The sequence below is a fragment of the Camelus bactrianus genome, chromosome 14 (assembly GCF_048773025.1).
Source record: "Camelus bactrianus isolate YW-2024 breed Bactrian camel chromosome 14, ASM4877302v1, whole genome shotgun sequence".
Lineage (NCBI taxonomy): Eukaryota > Metazoa > Chordata > Mammalia > Artiodactyla > Camelidae > Camelus > Camelus bactrianus.
In genome coordinates, this window is record NC_133552.1 from 62,703,963 (window position 1) to 62,729,586 (window position 25,624).

Here is a 25,624-nt window from a genome sequence, read left to right on the forward strand (position 1 = left end):
CGAGGTTCTCCCGGACCATAGTGTCTTAGCTGGACCACACCGCCTTCTCACTGGGGTCTGTAAGTGCAGAAGAGGTCTGCTTGTAGATGGAACCTAAATTCTCACAGGCTCAGTCAATTCTTGAACTTATCTGCCAGTTTGTGGGAAGGTTCATTAAGAAGACAGGCATTTAAGAAGTGCCTACGATGTCACTTCATCACTCGAGATTCACATATCAGAGTCCATCCCTTCGATCTTCACTTTCAATGGCAATTTTCTCAAAAAATATTAAAACACTATAGTACTCATTTTGCCACAATTGGACCTACTTGTGGACCTTATTACATTATCTCTGTCCTTTGCAGAAGGAGGCACCTGGTGGGATGTTACCAGAAAGGAATTGAGCCCGAGCATGCCCGGCCTCTTGCATACTTTCATTTTCTGGTCAGTGACTTTCTTCAAGATAATGCATCACAGGGTGTGTGTTGGAAGATGGCTCAAAACTGTAGCCACATCTGTCAAACTGTCAAGGGATGCAAACTCCTACCCTAGAGGCAGGAGAAACACGGCTTGTCGCAGCAGCAGCCCAGGAACGAGGTTCCAATTTAACAGAGTCCTATTTATCATGCATTCGGGTGACCTCTTCATGCAGCTGGAGCCTATGCTAAAATTGAGTTTAAACAGCTAAGTAACAGGTTGATGCTAAAAGAGTCAATTACAACTTTTCACTTTTCTGAGACCCGCCCTTAAAGAAAATTTCTAAATGGTTTTGGTACTTCCACATAAAAGAATTACACTATTGCCTGAAGAAGGTAGGGGTGTAAAATGTGCATATAAGTTAAACATTAATATTTTGGATATATCTTTCTAATATTTTAATGCCTTCTTAGGTAGAAGTGATGTGCTCTTTAGAATCTCACAGAATTTCTGAAAATCATTCGGAAAAATCAACAGGTAAATGGACAACAGACATGAATAAGCAATCTATGGAAAATGTAAGTGGTCTATGCATGTATGAAAAAATGCTCAAAGTTCATAGGCTGGAATCAGGGAGGTTCGGATGTAACATTACGACATATCATTTCACACCATCGGGTGTAAAAGGCTGATGACATCAAGCGTGGACAAGGATGTGAACCAATGAGAACTCATACAAGTTGCTGGTAGGAGTAAGACGTGACACTCCCATCTGGAGAGTCATAAGGCAATATCTCAAAAAGCCTATGGTTTTTCATATCCTTTCACTCAGAAATTGCTCTCCTAACTATTTATGCTCAGATAATTTTTAAGTCATGGGCAAGAAAATCTTAGAATGTCTGCAATAGCAAAACAGTAAAGAAACAAGGTCAGTGGCCATCAACAGGGGAAAGAATGAGGGAATAAATGGACAGACTGTGGCATAGTTTTGTAGTAGCATAATACACACTGATGAAAATGAAAAGGGTGAAAATACACGGTAGGCTGCGTGTGATGAAACTCCCACGTGGCCACTAGCTGTGTGACCATCTTCAAGTTCTTTAGGCTCTCTGTGCCTCAAGCTTCTCATTTGTTAAGCAGAGATCATAATAGCACCTGCCTTCATGGGGTGATAAGCATTAAGTAGTTTAATACTTCTGGGATATTCTGACTTATAATGAGAAATACATATTTGGTCATTGATCTGGTCCCTGGCACCGGGCTCTGAAACCCTTGATATTTCCCATGATGAGAGGGATAAAGGGGTCTTTTCCTAAGTTAATGAGGTGGGGCATTTTGGAAAGCCCCTAAAGATAGGATCTGGTCACCAAAGAACCAACAAAGGATTAGAAGGTTGGGACTGGAAGTCCAGGGAGAGGAGAGGAACTGGAGACTGAATCAATTCCTGCTGGTGAATGATTTAATCAACTATGCCCATGCAATGAAGCCTCCATTAAAACCCCAAAAGGCTGAGGTTCAGAGAGTTTCCGGGTTGGTGAACCCATGGAGGTGTTGGCAGAATGGAGATCAGAGAGCATGGAAGCTCTGTGCCCTTTCCCCGTATCTTGTCCTGTGCAGGCTGTTCTATCTGGCTGTCTCTGATGACAGCGTTCTATAATAAACTGGTACTCTAGTAGGTACAATGTTCCTCTGAGTTCTGTGAGCTGTTCTAGCAAATCATTCAACTCCGAGCAGAGGTCATTGGAACCTCCAACTAGAGCTGGTTGGTCAGAAGCCCAGGTGACATCTGAAATGGGAGGTGGGGGAGCAGTCTTGAAGGACTGAGCCCTTAACCTGTGGGTTGAACTGTAGGATACCCAATGGTGTCAGAGACTTGTGGGGTGGTGTGGGAGAGCGCTCCCCTCCCCCACTCCACCGGAACTGGTGATCAGAACCCCTAACTTCTAAGACTGTGCCTGACACAGGGTGAGTGGTCATGAAATGTAGCTATTATTATTTCCAAGAGAGGAGACACAGGTACTCTTCCTGCATTTCTCTATTAGCTTATAATCTATTTTTAAAGCAAGGAAATGACTGAACATTATATTGTCTAATGGCTCCAATTTACAAACCACTTACAAGTAGCTCATGATGTTTCTCCAAAGAAAGTATTTTACAGGTGATCTGAACTTCAGGTCAGACCATAATAGCTTATTTAGCCCTTAATAGACTTCCCTAGTCCTGTAAGACTGGACGGTTTAGTAGGGAGAGTTACCCCTGAGTTGTAACTCCTGAGGTCAAGTCCCACGGCTCCCTACGGTCAGAGTTAGGTCCCCTGTCCACTAGGTCCAGGGAGTGGGTGGCTCCTGGAGACAGAGATGGGGGCACTGTTTTCAGAGGAATTAAGATGTAAACTGACTTTGAGTTTGTGCTGTAGGAAAACCCTGCTGCCTGCATTCAACTCCCATGACCTTGACCTCCTGCCTCTGGCCAGTCTCCCGTTTTGGGTGGCCTACTACGAAACCTCTCCCAGCTCCACACTCACCTTGGGATGCTTCCTGGTGAGTCTTTTTAGAACCCTTAAATGGGAGGTCACCAAACTCAGTCGCAATCCGCCACATGTGGGCGATATGCAAGACAAAGAATGAAGTTAGTCTTCTCGGGGAGGAAACAGAGGCAAGTGCACAGACAGAAGCAAAGATGAGCAGTCAAGAGAGAAGGGCAAGGGAAGTGTGGGCGCCCTGGAGGCCCGACGACACTCGCAGTAAGTGCTCCCTGTGAGCACATGGTCTGAACCAAGTAATTCTGGACAAGGACATGAACAATTCTCACAAGCCAAGCAAAGATCTGTTATTCCCAACTTACAGAAACATGCCCAAGGTCAAACTAACAAGTAGCAGAGCTGAACTATGTCCGTCTCCAGAGCCAGTTCTCTAAGAGGCTACCATAGGGTGACTTACTGTCCCTCGAGAGATGCTGTACTGGGTATTACTTCATAGAACAAAGTAGAGACACCTGCAGCCGGGGAGGCAGGCGTGAGAGGTGGGGGGTCATGTCAGCCATTGTGTGCTGGGTCAGTCATAGCACAAAAGGGAAAGGAAACCAGGTGTGGCGTTTGGCTTATTCAGGTTTCCCCATCACTTGCAGCCGTCTTGTTCCCGTAGCCAGGACTGAAGGCGGGAAGGGGTGAGACCCCAGACAATGAGCGTCTCAGCAGTGCACAGGGAAGTGGGGAGACACAGCCCAGGCAGGACAGGGGGTGGGGGCGTGTTTCAAGGGCAACAGGACATTCATCTCTTTGTCCTTAACTTAGGAATGAGTTTATTGGCAACTGCATAGATTTAGATCATGGCTGATTTCTTTACTAAATATGGTATGACTTTCACTAATAAGCATGAAAAATGTCCTAGCAAAATTAACTTCACTAACATTAAGTTAATTCACTAAAAATTTCAGCAAGTGGCATCAGAGTTCACCACACAGAACCCACCATGTCAACAAGACGGTCCTGCTTGACCTCCTGCTCTGAACTTGTGGTTGTGCAATTCCATGTAAGAGCACGTGTCTTCTCATCCATTACGAAAACAGAGAGGACCACCCTAAGGGTACCAAAGTAAATCCTTTCCCTGCGTGCCTGCATGTGACTTCCATTATGATTACAATTATAGCTAGAATTATATGTATAATTTGCATCTCAGAACACAGAATGGAATTTGTAGAATTTCAAATTGCAGGCCAAAGGTGCCCATTTTTCCTCGATGAAATGGCTCTAGAAAGCCTACTACTCTGTAAAAAAGAAGATCTCCAAGGGTGCTCATTCACTTGCTATGTCCATAATCAACATAGATAAAGGGGGAGAAGAAACAGCACAAATATTGCCATCTTTGAAATAAGGCAAAACATGTGTGTGCATAGGAATGTGGGGAAACAATAAAAAAAATTGGTCCTACTGCCCAGATCCTAACCTCTGCTCATTGGAATATATAAAATCCTAATAGATTTATTCACGCAATGTAAAAATGTGAATATACATACATACATACGTTCAGATACATATATGTCTTTCAGACAGATGGATACATACATACATCAAAGAGAGAAAGAGAAAAACAATAAACTTTTACACAACAAACACCCAGAATCACAGTCACATTGTGTGTTTAGTTTAACACTAGTAGGGGAAGGTAAGCCACATCAATCAATCTGATTTTATTAAATTGCTTAATTGCAGTTAGTGAAGAGGACAGATAGATGCTCATATCAATAAACTAGAGAAAGATACAGAAAGCAGAAAAGAAAGCAAAAATACAAGACAAAGTACCATGAAGAAAGTTAGCAAATGCAAAGCAATTCCACCTGAAACAGAGATGATTTTTAAATATCCTTCATTTATAAGGGAATTTGAGCCAGTCTCCATTTATGCTGTTAGGATTTTAACATTTTGAAATTATGAAAATATAACATTTATGGGGAGACTTTTTGGGAATAATGGAAAATCACACACTTCTTACTATTATACCATCTTTGTGAACTAAAAAGTCACACTACTCTGACTTACTTTGAGGGCCACCCAAACAAAGGCCCCCTGAGACCCAGCAGGTGAAATAAATCAAAAAAGCGGGTCCAGAGTCATGTTTCAAACACACAGGAACCTCCTTCACTTCTACAAAGAAACACATTCATGTCTCCTTTCTGTCTGCAAACAATATATTCATTTGTGCATGCATTCATGTATATGTATTTATGTATTTATGCATTTAGGAGTTTATTATTTCTTTTCCCTCTATAGAGTCATGGGCAAGGAGAAATATTCTGCCAACCTGAGAAGAGTAACTGAATGAATCCGTGGGTAAGTAAAGCACACGTTTCCCATGCTGTGGGGAGAACAAATGGAGCACTGGGAGACTCAGGGAAAACGGAGAGACTGCGCCCAGCGGGGCAGTTCTGGCCAATTAGACCACGTGGCAGTGGGAGCCCTTGTTGCCAGATCTTTCTAGTTTACAAAGGCAGTGGGGTATATAGGTTTTTGCATAAAATTTCTGTTTTTTAAACTTGGGGTCAAAATTTAAAACCAAGTTCCTCTCTCAAGACAAAAATCAGTAATTCCTAATACCCAAACGGGGATGCCGGCCTCCGGCCATCTCTCAGATATTGTCAAGAACTCATTTTTCTAATTTATTTCAATCATGGCAAACTTACCAACTCAATTTACTTACAGCTGTTCAAATGCTTCATTCAATAAACCCCACTTTTTTTGTTAGGCAGGAATGGGGTTTGGTTTTTTTCAACAATGTTATTCCTGAAACTACATTCCTAAACACACATTTATGTATTTCTCACGCTGACCATGACCATTATGGTCCTTACTGTCATGGAGTTTTCTCTGGTTGGAAAAATAGACATTAAATAACAAATTATACCATTTTAATTAATTTTATTAAAATTATGATAAATACAAAAGAAAAGTATAGGATGATACAGGAACATGTAACTGCAGTACCTGATCTGTTCTTTGAGGACCAGGAAGACTTCCTTAAGAAAGTGACATTTGAGCTAAATTCTGAATTCCGAGTGGGAGAGAAGGGTGTTCCAGAAAGAGGAGACGCTCTGTGAAAATGACAGTGCCTCCTGGAGGCAGAAATGTTATTTTATAGAAGAGATATAATGCATGAATTCAGGAGTAAAGGGTCTTAGAATTCTGGGCTCCTAACACAGGCCTCTAGGTTACCTCTGAGAAGAGGAATACGGAAGGATAAATGGGAAGGACTTAAAGCAAACTCTCTTTTAATTTTATTTCTACAGTTTAAAATTCATTTTAGAAGAATGTAAATTTTGCTCATTTTAAAAATAAAAAGAGAAACTGACAAGTGTTAATTTCCAAAATATACAGACAGCTCATACAGATCAATAACAACATCAACAAAGCAACACAATCAAAAAATGGGCAGAAGACCTAAATAGACATTTCTCCAAAGAAGACATCCAGATGGCCAATAGGCACATGAAAAGATGCTCAACACTGTTAATTATCAGGGAAATGCAAATTAAAACCATAATGAGGTATCAGCTCATACCTGTCAGAATGGCAATCATCATAAAGTCTACAAATAAATGCTGGGGAGGGTGTGGAGAAAAGGGAACTCTCCTACACTGTTGGTTGGAATGTAAATTGCCACTATGTGGAATGGTATGGTGGTTCCTTAAAAAACTAAAAATAGAGTTACTATACAATCCAGCAATCCCACTCCTGGGCATATACCCAGAGAAAACTCTAATCTGAAAATATACATGCAACCCAATGTTCATAGCAGCACTACTGACAATAGCCAAGACATGGAAGCAACCAAAATGTCCATCGACAGATACTGATCAATAGAGAAGATATGGTGTGTACACACACACACACACACACACACACAATGGAATATTACTCAGCCATAAAAAGAATAAAATAATGTAAAATAATGCCATTTGCAGCAACATGAATGGACCTAGAGATTATCATACTAAGTGAAGCAAGTCAGACACAGAAAGACAAATGTAATATGATATCACTTATATGATGAATCTAAAAAGATGACACAAATGAACTTACTTACAAAATGGAAACAGATTCACAGACATAGAAAACAAACTGATGGTTACCAAAGGGGAAAGCAGGGGTGGGGGAAGGGTTAAATTAGGAGCTTGTGAATAACTAATACACACTACTACATGTAAAATAGATTAACAACAAGGTCCTACTATAGAGAATGGGGAACTATTCAATATCTTGTAATAACGTATATTGGAAAAGAATCTGAAAAAGAATTTAACTGAATCACCTTGCTGTATGCTAGAAACTAGCACAACATTGTAAACTGACCATACTTCAATTTAAAAAAAGAACAAACAAAAGAATAAAAACAAAAAGAAGTGATATATGCTACTGTTTGTCTTTGAGTGAGGTATCATTATATCCAAGGCAGTGAGTGAGTGGATGGTTCAGATGAAAATTTGCCTGTTACCAAGGCTTTAAACGGCATTAATCATTAGCAGAAGCCCAGTTGTGTATTTCATGACCATTTTATTTTCAATACTTTTTCTTCAATTATTTTGTTTCTCTTTCAATAAGTTAATCAACAATTAATTCATCTTTCACTCAGACACGGAAATGTACTGTCTCTCTTTAGTCTCAGGTCATGTCCTGCCCACCAAAAACAGTTGATCTCTTGGCCATTCCATTTTTCATCCCTGATCTTTCAAACGGCTCCTTCCAGAAAGCTTGAGTTAGGACCAAACATGGGGTGCTGAGCTGAATGGGACCACACAGTGAGCTATCTGTCCTTTCATTATTTCAAACCACACGTATCATCATTCACACAATGTATCGGGCAGCGGCCACACCCACGACACGCATCTAACACTCGTCTCCCGGATGCCGCATCTACCCCTCTGCCGACCTTTATTTCCCTCTGCTCCGTGCTGTCCCCTCCATCACACTGTCCTTGCCATCCATCTCTTGCCATCTCAAATCTTTGTGATACAGAGGCTTGCTTCCTAATTCCAGACTTCACCTTGAGGCACCTATTAACCAGCATTTACTAGATTTTTAAGCAATGCATTTGGGGCCCAGCAAGACTCTGATTTGGTACTCCTCGCAGGCCTGATACTTTATTTCTGTTACAAACTGATGTTTCCTTGGCATATTTTTTTCAGCTGGATGGAGCACAGGACTAGGAAACAGAAGATCCAGATACAAGTCCTGGCTCCTCCTTTTGGTTGAGGTGCACCTTCAGGAGGCTCACATGGCCCTCTGCATCTCCACTTTCTCTTCTACAAAAGGCCAACAGAGCATGCCAGTCTGTCTACACTGCAGGGCTGTACTGAGCCTCATCCTTACTCGCTCCCTGCCTCATTCTCATGGTCACGGTTTAAATACCACCACCTCAGGAGGACTTCCCCTGATCTCTCAGATGAGGAGAGAGGACTCACAAGTTACACTCTCCCATAGCATCCTGTGTTAATTCTTCAAAACGCCCATCACACCTGTAACTGCTAGCTGGATGTTGGTTTTTCTTCCCACACCCTGAAGGACCCTGTAAGCTCCAGGAGGGAGGTCCTGCTTGTCTTATTCGGGACTATCTTTGCATCAGTAAGTATCAGTTGCTGGATTAATTAATAATGTAAGTCAAAGCACTTTTTAGGCAAGAAGCTGCTACTGCAAGCATTGTTACTCTTACTGCTTTTACAGCAGGAGGAGCAGCAGAGGTTGTTGTAGTAGCTGAATTATGGGCGGCGTTGTCAGCGTCAAATCCATGACAGAAAGAGAAGCACAAGATAATATTATCATTATTCACTGTAAGCTCTTCCTCTTTTTCTGCTCCGTCTCTTTAACAAATAGAAACAAACAGCTATATGATTAATGGCCACAGTAATGGTTCAGGGACAATATTTTGCTTCTTGGGCACCAGTCCTCAAAATGCACGAGTTCTCACCTGGAGAAAGATCCAAAAGAAAGACAGAAGGGGTGTTCTCATCCCAAAGCAGATGAACAGCCCTTCCCCAAATTATAGGAGGAGGGCATATGAAAAACTATAAATAGCAGCCTTTTTGTGGGAAGAGCATTTGCAACTGAAAACAAAAAGAGGGTGAAGACTGGGGGAGAGGAGGGTATAGCTCAGTGGTAGAGCTCATGCTTAGCATGCAGGAGGTCCTGGGTTCAATCCCCAGTATCTTCATTGAAAAAAATAAATAAAGGGGGTGAAGAAAGTAAAATTCTCCAGGAGGAAGAATCAGTCCTCTGCTCCCAACATGGGAGTTCTTGCCATTGTTAATGTGACACTGTTTTGTTAATGTGACATTGTTTTGAATGAGTTACTGCTATTTGGAGGGGCAGAGAGGGAGGACAAAGCAGGAGAAGAGGCCGGTTTTGGCCACCAAAGAAAAGGAGTTGATTAGGCTTTTGTAGGGAGCTCAGAGCAGACAAGTCCAGAAGGTTCACAGGCTCATCCTCTGGTCACCTGCCAGGACCCGGGACCCCTGCAAGCCCATCGCCTCCTGTTTGCCGCAGCTGCATTTTGTCAAGGAAGCATCTTTATTCTCTCTCATTGCTTGAAATGCTTGCAGACGCAGAACAAAAGCCCACGTATTAAAGGTATTTCCTTCCTAGGAACTCGGTGAGGGACTCAAGACAGTGAACCGTGATCTTAGCTGTCTGCCCCAAACAGTTCAGGCCTTTGTAGAACAGTGTCGTAAGCCTTAAGGTGACAACAAAACTCGTCGTTGACTCACTGCCGCTGACCTGCTATTACCTGTGTGCATTCATTCACCAGAAATTCACCAAGTCCCTAGTGCGTATCTACAGTGATGCCAGGTCGTGGGAATACAGGATGGACTCCAATACTGCCCACAAACTGGGGCGGATCTAGAGCTCGGAGAGCTGTGGATTTCCTTGTACAAAGTAAAAGTCAAAGACCTTGGTGGCACGGGTTTTAGGAACGGCAGGTGCAGTACCTGGAGGCAGGCTGGGGCGCGTCCCTGGGGCTTGTTGACATCCACGGCTACCAGCTGCCATCCACCAGCAGCATCTTCGTGAAACATCTTCAAGACAAAGAGGGAGGTGAGTCAGAGACACTTACTATGGAACACTGAGAACTCTAACGATGTCTGCAGCTTTTTACATTTTTTTAACGTTATCAAAGATTTGTCTCCTTTTGGGTTTATATTTAGAACATGAGTCATTCCAATTTTGTTCATTTTACTGCTGCAAACTTAATCGAATAATAATAATAAAAGAACACGGGTAATCGCTTGCATTAATTGAGCACTTGCTAGGTATCAGGCCCTTTCTCCCCTACAGATGTTCTGCATATAACTACCCAAACATTCTCCCTACAAGACTTTAAAGTAAGTATTTCCTCTCCATTATGCTGATTACTATATATTAGATCTCAGTAGAAAAGGAAAATTAGAATTCCAAAGCTTTTACACAGAGTGATAATTTTTTATCTTTATTCCGTGGACATTTCTCCCTGAACTCACAGAAAAATATTCTCAGGATAAATAATGTAAGAAATGCACAGATAGCAGAGGGAGAGAGGATGCTGTTTTAATGAGAGGAGAATGACAAATCACTTAAGAGACCGTGGAATTAGTTTATGGAGGCCACAATTAATCTGCTCAGGGGAAATTTGGGGTACGTATTTATGAAGGGGAAAAAGTAGTTTCTTTTGGCTTAAAAGACATAGGTGATGAAATTCAGGATGGTATAGGATGCTAAAATCTGACATTCATTGAATTAGACACCCAGGTTCTTGGATGTGTAGGTCGTCTTTCTCATATTCTACTACCTTAAAAATTAGTTATCCATCAATATTATACCAGGCTGAAAGGCATTTATCACTTACAAATATCTTCCCATTAATATATATTTTCTTTCAATTCCTTAGGAGTGTGTGGCAGTGGGATGGAATAGGGTGGAATTAAAGATTGCTATTTTTCTAAGAAAAGACACCAACTACAGGCACTCCCTGCTTTCTTCCTGCCTGAGGTCACAATTTCATACACATAAAGATTTTCTTTGCCATATTTATGTCTTCCTGTTAGTTTGACCCTGTGTTTAAAAGGGTAATTGTTGATGAAAATGTGAGACGATGCAAAGATCCTGTTACCTAGGATTTATAATCATCATTTCAAACTGCTGGTAACAGAGGCAGTGGATCATTTGCAGAAAGAAAACTTGACCTCTGTAAAATAAGGGAGGTGGTGACAGACAAGTGCAAAATTCACAGGGCATAAATGCATTTTTAAGATGACAAAACGGAGGGGCACATTTACACAAAGATTCTCAGATCAAAGATGCCAATTACAAATAGATTTTCTCAGCTGTCCATTTACAGGATTCAAGTTCCCTTTAGAATAAATTTTTAAAAGGTATGTTTAGTGGGAGAATCAAGCCCGTCCATCACTAATAGGTTCATTCTGAGAATACATACATTTGTGGAGATGCAAACCTGTTTAAGAGCCTTTTAAAGTAGCTGTCAATGTCTAGGAGTCTCCTTTTAAGGAGAAAAAACAAAGGCAATCACGTCAGTCACGAGCTAAAGACTCTCTGTACAAGCATCTCTTCTGTCTTATCACGGTGCAAAGAGAGGATCCCTGGGGCACATATTGGCTTCCATCAGGAGCAGACTCATTTTCTCTGTTAAATTATTTTTTTTTTCCAGTAGACCGAAGTCAAATGAATCAATTTAATTGTTAGTAGAAGTGTTCTCTCAAGGTCACTTCTTTGTATGGAATGAAGTGAAGGAAATGCAAACAGGATGCATTTCTCTTTAGTTCCTTGAATTACAAAACAACATTCGGGTTGGATAATGTAACTGTAGCTACAGGAGGTAGTTGGTGAGACAGGTAAAGCCACGAATCCCTGGGGACTGAAGTCCTTAGGGGAGTGTGTCAGGGGCTGCTAGCTGTTCCTCCATATCTGTTCTCTCTGCTTTCTAAAGTGAGAAAAATTTTAAGGGACCAGTAGGCCACCAAAAAAAAGGACTAATTCTTTTCCTTTTTTGAAGCTTATCTTGACTATGTCAAGGGCTATTGTAGAATGGTACAATAGTGAAATCCTTCCAATAAGAAAGTACAGACATGGACTAATATATTTATCTTAGGAAACCATAAATGAGAATTACATTTTGTGAGTCTGTCATTGAATATATCATTTAGGGATGAAATCAAGTCAAGTACCCTTGCTCATTATTTTGTGTAATAATGACTATTATCTGTTTTTTTTTTAAGATGACTGACTTTACTGAATTGCTTTCTCACATATTTTAATGATGTATGTTCATGTGAAAACCAATGGTGTTGGAATGCAGTTAGCAGATTTTTACTAAAGTATTGTCTTGTATCATTTCGTTGGACATAGTCTTTTCATGGAGGAGAAATGCTTTCTCTTTTCGATCATGTGCTTTTTCATCTATGCCTTTTTGCCCTCTAACCCAGCACTGCACTTGTACACAGAGCTTGTTTAGGTATTATATGAACCCATATTCAGAGAATGTTCATCGAAACTACAAAGGAAGAAGAACTCCTAAGTGTTCTTTTATCAACTTCACCCTGGTAAGTATCAGAAAACATGGGCCAGCAAGTTTGTTCAATCAGAGAGAATGACAGATCCAGAAATGATTTCTCTCTTTAGACAATCAGAATATTTATTTACCGGACCCTCAATATGACCCTATTGGGCCATGATTTGTCTATATAATTGAGGTGTATATTGATCACCGGAGCCTGCCTTGTGTGTATCACTGTACGTGACAAAAACGGAGCCTTGCGGGGCCCTAAAGTTTAGTTCTGTCAGTTCTATTCCAGGCAAGTGAGATAAGCTCATCCCTATGGTGAATCAGCCTCGATCAGAAGACCGCACGACTGGCAACAGGTATCTGAGGTGAGGTGTCTAAGAAATGAGAGTGTTACGTCTGACCCAGAGATACACTATGCCCAGGACATTTCTACCAGCCCACTGGCACATCTCAGCATCAGGTTTTGGGGCAACACCCCTAAAAACTGGTAGTGTGGGAGGTCTCATTGTGGGCTGACACAGGGGCTATTATATCCCGGGTGTAGGAATCTCTTGAGCTTTAACCCAGCAGAGAACTGAGCGTGTGGCAACAGTGACCTATGTCTAATAAGTAAGCAGGCACAAATGTCCCCATCTCCTTCAGGGTCTGGGCAAACTAATGATTACTAATCTGAAATTTCCCACACCTTCTTCCTTTTGTTTCCCTGCTACATGCTCTACTAGGGTCTCCTTATACAAGACCTTTGGCATTCCTTTTTCTGTAATTTGTTTCTATGCTGTGACTCGGAGGCATGTTGCTTTGTTATTTTTAAAAAAGAATTCTCTTCACTGATTCCGCTTTCCCTCTGAGCAGTCCACATCAAAGCCAATTCCCATGGAACCGCCTAAGGTGTTGGAAAGCCCCTACTTTGTCCCTTTAATGTGTACAATTTTTCTCTCTACACACACAGCCCTCCTGGGAAGTCCAGGGACTTTGAAGCGTCAACACGGCCACCGTGCCTGGGGCCCTCTTCGCCCTCCTAGGAGGATAACTTACAGAGAACAACTGCAGATGTCCCACATACTAGAGGAAAGCAAGAACTGACTTCATTTCTGAAAAGCTACGTGCTTCACAATACAATAATTTTTTTATTCCCTGAAAGCCTGTTTTATTGTAATTAGAAACTTGTGATTTAATGTTTTAAACCATTTAACGAGAGGTCCTTGCGCATGGAGTTGTGTCAGGTTTTATAAACATAACAGAATCACAGTAAACCACGTCTCTCTCTTCTACACACACAAAAGCATCTGGGCCACTTGCTGAATGGCTGGCGAGGGGCTGGGCGGGGCTTGCGGCTTGTTGCCAGGCAGCCCGAGAGGCTGCTGCAGGAGCTTCAGTTGCCTAGCAACCGGGTCCTCAGCCACAGCATTTTTCTTAATGAAGGTTTTTCACAATTCTCTGTGTGATTACCTCTGCTGAATACCTAGACGCATTACCGCTGAATTACCAACTTATTCCTCCTGATTAAGTACAATTTTGCATCAAAGCAATTTTGTACAACTGTGTTCACAATCTCTTCACATTTCACTTTCTATTAGAACTGCTGGCTGATTTGGTGGTGCTTCGAAACACCGCTTTTCCAGCTGTGGTTTTGTAAATAAGAGTTACTTAATAAGCACTATATGGTTTTAAAGATATTTTAGGTGTCTCTTGGGAATACTGAATGTGAGTTTTGTGCAGAGTTCATAGTTCTACGTTCCATTTAGTTATCAAGGTCTATACGGGAAAACACACCTTCATAAGGTTGTCACCCTACTTAAAAGACATGTCAGCATAAACTTGGAACTTCATTATTTCTCATAGTTTATTAGGAGAGATGAGGGAAGAAATGAAAACTAGATGTGGGGGATTCTTTGAAGGTTTTCCTACATGCCACCTGTGACATAACCAAGATGATCCTTAAAAAAAAAACTTTCATGAAAGTTTGAATAGCTGTTTGACAAAACTGAACAATATTAATACTATTTCATCTATAAAGAATTGGTTAGACCATTCAAACTTTCACAGCATCATAAAGATGCTGCAGAAAGCTTTTCCAAATATTAGCAAGTTTAATAGCATTTTAGCTATTAGTCATTAAATGTAATTATTTTTAAATAATATATTATTTTAAAAGTAATAATTATATAAATATAGTTATTAAAAGTTCAATTTGGAGATTTTCAAAGTAAAATTTGTGCCTTGAATCTTTCACAGATACCTTTGTCCTAACAGACCTGTATAAGTATTCATAAACTTAAATTTCTCTTAAAACTTAAAATAATAATTTTCATTCTCAATTCAGGAATTTTTATTTTCTCTCTCTTTTATAAAGATTCATAGCAGAAGAAGGTATATAAACTTGTTCTTTCTTTCTAAACACCAAATAAACAAACATGCAAAACAAAACCTAAAATAAAAACAAAGGCATTTGATCTGAACTGTCCTTTTATGTAATAAATGCCATACTACTTTTAGTCAAATTCTGGGACACTTCTAATTTGGGGGCACATAGAGGAACCTTTCTGAATATGTAGTAATTCCTCAAATTCACAAGCAAACATTTGGGCTTGAGGCATCGTCTTCATAATTTATTACATTGTGATTAGTTTGTTCTGAATGAAATAAATTTTCCATTCAAAAAATTCTAAGCCTATACATAAGGGCCATTATGTTGGTTTTCAATTACATGAATATTTATAAAAATGGGAAAATCCACAGTTGCTATATTTCAACTGCGTTTGAGGACTTGTGACAGCAGAATCAAATCAAAGGTACATCATAAATGTGATGATAAGCTGAGTTTTGTATCAAACCTACCGATGGAGCTATTAAAAAGAGAGGTGCCCTCTCCCCGTCACCCAGAGAGTCTGATTTGGTTGTTCCAGGTTTGGGACTTTGCACCTGTATTTTTAAGCAGCTCCCTCGTGAGTGTGAGAAGCCCACGATAACAGGGCTTTCTCAAGTTCGATCAAGTTCCAGGGATGCTGCGGAGGGCCACGCCCAGGTAGAGGCTACGCCAGGTAGGAGTAAGTTACATCATCATCTCCGGATACTGTACCTGCGTGGTGGCTGTCGATGTAGTGCTGCTTCTGGACCCCCACATTTGTTGAAACTGTACCCTGATTTCTGCAAATGTTTCAATGATGACAGCAATAAATACGTTCTGAAAGAAAATGACAAACCACATTTACCAAAGACAGGGCATGAGGGAGTTAGGGCAACCAAAAGCAAACAAAAGATCAGAAGAAACTGTCAGAAGGCATAGACTTGATGAGCACAATTTTTTTACAGTACCTTAACTAGCCATGCGAGAAAGAAAATGAGGGTGATGAAGTAGAAATAGGAACGCCAGCGGGGAAAGCTGTCAATGGCTCTGTACATGAGGAACACCCAGCCTTCCTGGGACGCAGCCTCGTAGACTGTGAAGATGCTGGTGCCTGTCAAGAGAGGGGAGCAGACTGAGTTAGGGTGGACTTTTGAAATGAGAAAACATTCTTTTGGAAAAAACAATCAGTATTTATCCATGCTCATTTTCTCAATGACAAAAGCTCTTCTACAGGGACTCAAATCACATGCCACATTTTGTTGTTCTTTTTCTTAGGACTTTGACAAAGCTGTTTATTACTTCAAGCCAGGACGCTTTTAATATCTCTAGCAATAAAACAATTTTATGTCATATCTTTAGCTCTTAAGTGCTTTTAACAATGTGGAAAGGAAACCTAACATTCAAGCCAAGTAAAGATATAATAAAAAAAAAATGTGTACCATGCAAGCCTGCCACTTGGGGCTTAACACTTTTAGTGTGCTGAAAAGCACTTGCTGTAGTTTTAATTGAAATGAAATAAATCTGAGAACTGGATTTTATTGGAAATCACATTCTCATGGGAAGAACTAATGTATCTTAGGCTCCAAAAACTAATGTGAAGGAGCCTGTCTTTGGATTCCCTAGTGTTCACTGAACCCCAAAACATAAGGAAGTAAATCATTAAATAGTATTTTGTATTTTGTGGGAGGATTGTCTCATTGAAAATACTACTGATAGTGGAAAGAAAGAAAAGAGAACCATTTGTGGGCAGAGTTTTGAACATATGGTTAAGAGAACCTAAAATGTCATTCAGAGGAAAGACTGTTCAATCCTCATGGCATTATGAGAATGTGTCATTACTTCCCCATTTTACAGATGATAAAACTAAAGCACACAAAGTGCCACGAATCTGTCTAAGGATGCACGGATAGTAATTAGGGGAACAAAAATCAACCCAGTCACTCAGGACAAGATCCTGCATATTTAACTGTGATGACATCCTGCTTCCTGACATCCTTTCTGTGGCTTGATTTCCTCATCTGCAAAATGGGCCAGTAATAAGACATATATCAAAGTATTGTGAGGATTAAATGATTTCATTTCTGTCAAGGGTTGGCATGTGGTGAGTACTTAACAAATTATTATAAAAAATGGAAAATAATTGCTTAATATTATTTTGTGAAAAACCATACAAATAAAAAATAGTACTGAGGTAAAGTTGTAAAACAAATATGATATGGATTTATTCATAAAACTGGTAAACATTTGCATCTCAATAAATTCCACTGTTATAAATGAGTTAAATTACTCTAGGATATAAGACCTAAAAAATCAATATCCATCCATATATGTGCTAAGCGCATGGAAATTTGAAATCAGAATGTGCATATGATCAAATCTCCAAACTAAGAAGGGAGTTACTAAAGTTGGTTGACTTCCAACTGCCTCCCTGGGCCTGCGCACGCAGGAAGAACAGTTGGAGCGTCAGTGGATTCCAGAGCACACGGAACAGCAGAAAAGAGTAGCAGCAAATGGGGACAAATGAGAAATAACAAAGCTTGAAAGAAAGGCTGAGAGGAAGAAGGAAAGTGTATCCTGATTTGGTGAGCACCTATTATGCACTCATCTGGGCTACGTACTTTCAGTAAAATATAACTGCATATATGCACTGCCTCTCATCTTAAGAATCATACATTGGACATTGGTAAGTTGTTGCCATAACAACTAGCATTTGTAAAACATGTTAAGTTTTGAGGTTCTTTTACAGACTTAAATGCTAGGAAATCCTTGTCTAATTAGGCAAGTGATGGGTGGGTGGGTACAAGGGCAGATATTATCAATCACATTTTACAGAAAAGGAAAGTGAAGGCCACTAGGTAATGAACTTGCCCGAGTTAGAAAGAAGTAAGACCAGAAACTGAACCAGATCATCAGGTTCCAGGTCTTAAACTTTTTTTCCTTTATCATTTACTTATATATTTTCTTGCCTAAGACTGGCACTTTAAAAAGAGCTTATTTTCTCTTACCTTTAATTCGAATGGAATTAATTGTTTTCTAATGGTCTATGATGGCTAAGATCATAGTATACTGAGGAACTAGATAAGAGGATAACTTTTATAAGCTATGTTAACTTTTCATAGAAGAACAGCGCATATCAAATATAAAATGGAACAGAAAACAGAAATGACCATTTCCATTAATGACTCGTGGGTACTAAAAATGAACAACGTTTTTGCTTTTGTGGTCTGAATACGAAGGACAATTTTAACATAAGACATAATTTAAGTCCCTTATTTCTTTCTAGTTATGTAAACTAAAACAGAAAATTGGCTACAGAAATCCAGTATGAATTGCCGCTTAAGTTTAATTGTTTTACCAAGTGAGCATTTATGGGTAAAATATGGAAATCGTCAATATAAGATTAAATTTGAAAGGAATACTGAAAATCATCCTTAGTCTAACTTGCCCTGATCTTTCTTTATTACATCTACAGAGAAGATGGTATTTGAAACTAAGTGAAAATAGTATGTTCAATGAGTAATCCTGCAGCTTTTACTCCATTCTCCCTAATTCCACACAGAAAAAGGAAAATTAGGAACCTTTAGGATAGCTCAAAGAGCAGGGTTTGTTGACACAAAGAGATGAGACATTTGTGAACATACAACCAAAAGAAAAACCCCAGGAAAATGCGACCACTGCAAAAAGTGTTTCCTACGTACATGAGCTACAGCAGGTTAAAGGCTTTGTGGATGGTACTGAGTTGCAGCAGAACTCGTCCCTTTCTTACTCCTGACTTTGCAAAGATGATGAAAAGAAAATCACTTTTGAAAAGATTTTCCCATTGGCGATCAATATTTAAAATGACAAAATCAAATTTATGATCTTCTGATTATCTGTGGGGAACAGATAACCCTGAGGAAGAAACTGCAGCTGCTCAAACTTTTTCTGCACAACCTGCTCCCTCTGGCTGCTCTGGGGCTGCCCTCTGGTTCTCTTAACTGACTCCCCTGTGGCTGCCCTGCTCAGCTCACCCCCGCTGCCCTCAGGCCACACAAGGTGCTGGTCCTCCCAGAGAGCCCTGAGCTCACCGGTATCATGTCGCCCATCATACTGACTTCACCTGGTTTGTCTCCCTCACTGTGTCAGCACTGAGCTAAAACTGTGTCTTTCACTTCTGGACTTGACACTGAGAAACACTCAATAATGCTGTTAGTAAATACAACAATGATCACGTAGTATTACGATATATGAAGGCCTTTCTCAAACACTTTTAAAAATCAAGTCTTCCTTAATGTAAATATCACACAGATAATTTGGGAACAAAGGCAACTACTTTATAATTGACTTTAAATTTGGCTAATTTTCAAAATTCACTGAAAACACATACACCTATAAAAATTTAAAAGCCCATGCTACATATATGCAGGAAGGTCTTCCTCTGTTGTTTAATCCAGAATAGGGGATTTCTAGAAAATACTATATTGATACATTAAAAATATTTTTTCTAGTTACATTCCAAAATACTTTTAGTCCATCTGAATAATGGAACTAAAATTCTAACCGAAAAGGCCACAGTTTTGTTAAGGGAATAATGATTCTACAATAGCACCTGGGAATAGAACACATTCTCTCACTAGAGACCGTGTGGCCTGCCCCCAGAATATCTCTGCAAAGCTCCTGGAATAGCACCACTTTCTAAGAACTCCAAACTCTCAAGCCACAAATTCAAGTTGTATAAGAAACAAAATCACAACAGTGATACTCAGCTCATCAATTCTCCTAATTTCATCCATTCTTCCTGACCTCTTCTGTTGGTGGCTTGAATTCACTGGATAAGAAGACCCACAAGTCTACATTTAGAAGGTAAATCCTTACCTGGGAACTTTCTAAAGGATTGAGACACAGTAGAGGATTTTTTTTTAATAGCTCTGAACAAAGTTATACCCCATCTGTTTTGACTATCTTTATGACTATTATTTAATGACTGGTTGTCTTCTGTGAACTCATTTTCCACAGGAAAAAATGAGAAATTGACTATGTCCTGGGAATACTCCTTATTGTTTCTTCTAGTCTTAGGTTACATAACACCACTGAGTCATTTGACTTTTCAAACGACAGAGTCACAAAATTGTGGTGAGTACTAGAACAAGTCACAAACTCGGGGTTCCAACATTAGGCTCTTCTCCCAACACAAGCGACCCATGGTGCTGTTTCAATGATGGCAGTATCTGAGCCACTGTGAAAGAGCTGGCAAGTTAGAGACGGTGGCCGGTGTAGGCCTGAGGTAGCTGAATAAGAATGAGCAAGTACACCAGGCCTCAGTCTGGGCAATCACCTTCACCCCCACCCTCAGAATTCCCAACAGAACCAAGAGGGCTCCTTTAGGACCACCCATTCCATCCTCTCTCTCAAAGTCTGGATCCTCAGGGCAAAGTTCCTGAATTTTAACCCCTCCAGTGATATGAAACATACCACCTCCTGAGGCAAACCAACCCCAGGTCAGGCAAGCACCCACCCCATCGGATGCTGGCTATGACTCAGTCCCTTTGAATCTGCTCTTGGCTTTGCGACAGCACAGCAAGCTCCAGGCGTCTGGAAGTCATCTCCACAGCACCTTGAATGAGCCATCCTCTTTCTACCCAGTCATCCTGCCACAGATACTTGTCTCATCTGGTCCTTTAACCTTTCCAACCTGATGCACTTTTTATGAAATTGACCTGACTGTCTGGCTTCATTTCCCACCTGGGAACATAATCTCATTTGTGGAGGGCAAAATGACAGCATCCTTGTCACTCAAGAACATTAGCTTCCCTTGAAATTTCTAAGTAGCTCTTTCTGTTCCTTCAGCTGACTCTGATTGGATCCCACCCTTTTCTGAGATCAGCTGCTTGGCTTTACCTCTAACTAGGTTCCAGTGTGAGCATCCCCCTCAATTGTAAGGAAAAGAAACCTACATGTTCCTCCATCACTACACATGAATGTCTATAATTTATCGGTGCCTCAATGAACTGCTCTTAAACAGGAGGTTTAACCATGGAAGGATGTATCCCCATCCCAAAAGTCACATGGATGCTTCTTTTCTCAACGACAGTTGCAATGACTAAAGATTCAGTCCTGAAAAGTGGTCAAATAACAGAATACATGAAAAGAGCTTGATCTTTGCACATTTACGTTATTAGAGATCAATGAATGAATGAGAAAAAAGTGATACATATATGTATGCATGTACACACACACACACACACACATATGCCTGATGGAATATTATTTATCCATGAAAAGGACATATTGCAATTTGTGACAACATAAATGGACCATAAGGGCATTATGCTAAGTGAAATAAGTCAGACAGAGAAAGGTGAATACTCACATATATGTGGGATCTAAACAAACAAACAAAACTGAACTGGCAAATACAGAGAACAGATTAGTATTGCCAGGGGTTGGGGTAAGAGGTGGACAAAAATGGGTGAAGGCAGTCAAAAGGTACAAACTTCCAGTTACGAGATTTAAAAAAGTCCTGGGGATGTAATGTACAGCATGATAACTATACTTAATAAAATATGCTGCATATCTGAAAGTTGCTGAGAGTAAATCTTAAAAGTCATCATCACAAGAAAATAAATTTATAATTATATGTGGTGATAGATGGCTAATTAGATTTATTGTGGCTATCATTGTACAATATATACAAATATTGAATCATTATATTAAATACCTGAAACTAATTTGATGTGTCAATTATATCTCAAGAACAAAAAACACAACTTGTTCAAGATAGGGTGGGCTGTGCTTCATTGCTTTTCACTGCTTTTGTTATGTTTGTATATGTGCATATAAACAACTTACTTATTCTCTGACTAAATTTTAATTTTAAACTCTAGAACTGCTCCACAGAGCAATACTCTTATTAAACCACAGAACTAATAGAAAAAAAGAGCTCTGTATGTTTATGGTGGGATTTGTTGAAGCCACTCGAAGGTAAGTTGTACTGTCAGTTTGTATTTAGGTAGAATTCACTGCTATTTAAATCCTGAAGAGTCAATGGGAAATAAATTTACCCATCAAAGGGGCACCACTGGTCTAGCTCACAGTCCAACCCAGGGTTCCTCAATTTGGCACTAATGACATTTGGGGCTGGACAATACTTTTTTGTGGGGGCCTGTCATGTGTGTTGTAGCATCTCTGACCTCCACCTACTTGATTCAGACACTACCTCAACCTCCAAGTTGTGACAACCAGAAATGTTTGCAGACATTTTCCAGTACGGCCCCTGGTTGACAACCACTTTTCTGACTTGACGGCCTTTCTGACTCTGTAGCCTTTGCTCTGCTGTGTCTGGCTCAAGAACTTGTATGTAATTTGTATCTTTTAAATGTTTTGAACTGAATTGAATTTCCTCACTTGACACAAGGGAAAATGGAACAGTTGTGAGATTCACTGGAATTTCTCTTTTGGCTTATGATGAACTATTTGGAGGTTAAACAACTTAGAGCCAAAGGAGAGACCTAAAAATGCATTTTTGGACTGTATTTTCAATAGTCTACATTTGAATTTGACATTTCATTGATCATTAAAGATGTGAGAAGGCTAAAAGCCTAGATCCTAAGATGTCATTTGTTTTTATATAAAGTATTGGCCACACAATACATAACCCAATAGCCCAATTATACTAATATTTATCAGTTTTTTGTTTCGACAACTTCACATTGGAAGAAAAATTGTATTACTTTTTTACTTCCTGCAATTGTATAAGATGACTGTACACACATGTACCCGAGGGGGAAATATTTTAGTTTGCAGAAGGAGATATTATATTAATTAAGTTTTAAAAAGAAAAATCACACATTTGGGATGAAATACATGGCCCAAAATTTTCCTCACCAAAAAATATAGCAGTTCTCTGAATCACTCCAAGACAAACCACAAAAACACACGTTCTGCAAGTTTTCCAGGTTTTGCATCTGAATCAAAATGAGGCATACGATACACTCATGGACAAACACAGAAGTAAACGGACTCATCTGTAGTCCACGTTTATGACTCTGGTTCTGTCTGGACCATAAAACAGGGCATTGAATAGAAATCAGCTACACGGCTCATGACACTTATAGGTGGGTCTTGACAATGGAATTGAAACAGCCACAACCATATTTCAAACAACATGGCAGTGTCTCTAATTCAACCATCACTTGTAGCTTGAGGCCACCTGTTGAAGACACAATCTTCACTGAAATCCTTTTCTGTTTCGGTGAACTCTCCATTTCTCTCACCTTCTGGTAATTTTCCTCACTCTCTGTTATCGAATCTCTTATACAGATATTAACCACATATTTAAAATGTTTTAGCCAATGGTCAGTTGTGAGATTCATTGAAACTTTCTAGAAAATGTTTTCTTCCACCAAACTGCCTCACGCCACCCACCTTTTACCAGGTCACATGAACTGTACACTCAGATCCTGATGGGTGGTGGTGATTATAAAGTAAATCTATTTTCCATGAGACAGTAGAGACAACTATTGATGAGAGAAGAGTATTCTTAGGGTGACATCTGGATTGAACAGCATCAACTTTTGTCACTAATGCTGGATGTATCCACATACATGAAATGTGAACAAGGTCAGGAGACCAACACAGCGAGAAAGGCCCACTCTGACTTACAGAGGTTTACTGAACAATAAGTCAGGCAGAATTAAATTATTTGGCATGTCACCTTTCTAATGAGTAAACTCTTTATGAAAAATGTTTTCTCTTCCTTGAAATAATTTTTAATTTTACTAAAATATATTTCTAAACTAATTAACCCCAGAATTTCCCTGATAGACTGTGATAAAACCTTATGATTATAATAATCTATACACAACTCATCCACACGTTTAACTGATGATCCCAGGCATTTAGCCTGAGGACTGCCTTGTGGCCAATGAATTAACAAAACAAAACAGCATTTTTTATTTGCTAGTCCAGAACATGAAGCAAACACAAAAGGACTTCTTTTCTTCTAAATGCTTTAAAATGTATTTATTACCCTTATGTTTTTTAAGCTGAATTTTAGCTTATTTTTTTTTCTTAACAGTTAAGCAGTCTTTTGGTACCACCTTACCTCACTTGTGAAATCACTTTATCGGTTACCTTAAACCTGTTGGCAGTACTAAAATTTTGCAACAAGATCAAAGGCCATAGAGAAAAAAAGCATATATATGTTTATGTATATTTTCTAAGTTAAACCTTTTTTAGAAGTAATAAAGATGCTCAGTTGAAATGTATTTCTGCAGAGAATTTCTAAACGCCAGAGTGCTAAATATAAAATACTTCTAGAAAAGGAGAGGTGAAAGCTTTAACTACAGGCTTCACAAATGGAAAAGAAGTGTTGACAAGGCCAATGCTGACATTGGCAAGAAAGTTTATGTAGAAAGTAGAGCAGTTCCAAGGACGCTGAGCCCACACGCCAACTAAAACACTCCCTGCCTCTGGGGCTGGGCAATTTCCACAGAGGCTGGGAATGACAGCAGCAAAGGCAAGGTCATGACAAATACCTGCCAGCCCCTGCCTCTGAACAGCAGTCACTTTAGAACAAAAAAGGTTCTTGGAAATATATTTTCCATTAGTTGATTCAAAAGAATGAAGAAACTATGCTTAGCCACAACTAGCTTTCAGTTACCTTCCCTAACATTCAAATCGTCCACTGCTTCTAGCCTATGTGACCATACTGGGCCTCAGCTTCCCACAGAGGGTCTATGGCAATGGTGATACTTACTGGTCACTACTAACACACTGAATAAATGTTATTTAGTAGTTTTTAAAATTTTCTCAAAAAGCAAGCAAAACTAAAAAGAATCTTCGTCACCCATTTTTTGAAAGATCTGTTGGAAACTACATTCAAAAGAAATCAAGGCAAAAATGCCAGAACTTCATGTCATTCTTAGGGAGTTAATAGTTATGATACAAGAATTTCAAAATAGTCCAAAATTAAAACTGAGTATTTGGAAGAGGTACTAAGATTTTCATGTCTTCATATTTGGGGACACACATGGTTCACATCTCTGCATTATCATTGACAAGCAATGAAAATAAGAACATCCAGGCAATAGAAATAAAAGCAAAAATAAACAAATGGGACCTAATTAAACTTATAAGCTTTTGCACATCAAAGGAAACCATAAGCAAACCAAAAAGACAACCTACAGAATGGGAAAAAATATTTGCAAAAGATGTGGCAGACAAGGGCTTAATTTCCAGAATACATAAACAGCTCATACAACTTAATAATAAAAAAACACAACCCAATCTAAAAATGGGCAGAAGACCTAAACAAGCAATTCTCCAGTGAAGACATACAAATGGCCAATAGGCAAATGAAAAAATGCTCAACATCGCTAATTATCAGAGTAATGCAAATCAGAACTACAATGAGGTATCACCTCAAACCAGTCAGAATGGCCATCGTTAAAAAGTCCACAAATGATAAATGCTGGATAGGGTGTGGAGAAAAGGGAACCCTCCTACACTGCTGGTGGGAATGTAGTTTGGTGTAGCCATTATGGAAAACAGTATGGAGATTCCTCAAAAGACTAAAAACAGACTTACCATATGATCCAGCAATCCCACTCCTGGGCATATGTCCAGAGGGAACCTTAATTCAAAAGGATACATGCACTCTAATGTTCACAGCAGCACTATTTACAATAACCAAGACATGGAATCAACCTAAATGTCCATCAACAGATGGCTGGATAAAGAAGCTGTGATATATTTATACAACGGAATACTACTCAGTCATAAAAAAGAACAAAATAATGCCATTCACAGTAACATGGATGGACCTGGAGACTGTCATTCTAAGTGAAGCAAGCCAGAAAGA

The 25,624-nt window shown here is 39.6% G+C and overlaps 1 protein-coding gene across 5 annotated transcripts in view; it reads right to left on the reverse strand.

Annotated features, from left to right (window-relative positions):
- NALCN (sodium leak channel, non-selective) overlaps positions 1-25,624 on the reverse strand; it is a 265,363-nt gene that overhangs the window by 158,332 nt on the left and 81,407 nt on the right. For all 5 annotated transcript variants that reach the window (XR_012511758.1, XM_074378486.1, XM_074378485.1 and 2 more), the window contains 3 exons: positions 15,753-15,895; positions 15,517-15,621; positions 9,871-9,957 (listed from right to left, as the gene is read on the reverse strand). Coding sequence is in view for 4 of the 5 variants with exons in the window: in XM_074378486.1 (XP_074234587.1) it covers positions 9,871-9,957; positions 15,517-15,621; positions 15,753-15,895 (335 nt within the window). In the remaining variant the exon portion in view is untranslated. The remainder of the gene's footprint in view (positions 1-9,870; positions 9,958-15,516; positions 15,622-15,752; positions 15,896-25,624) is intronic.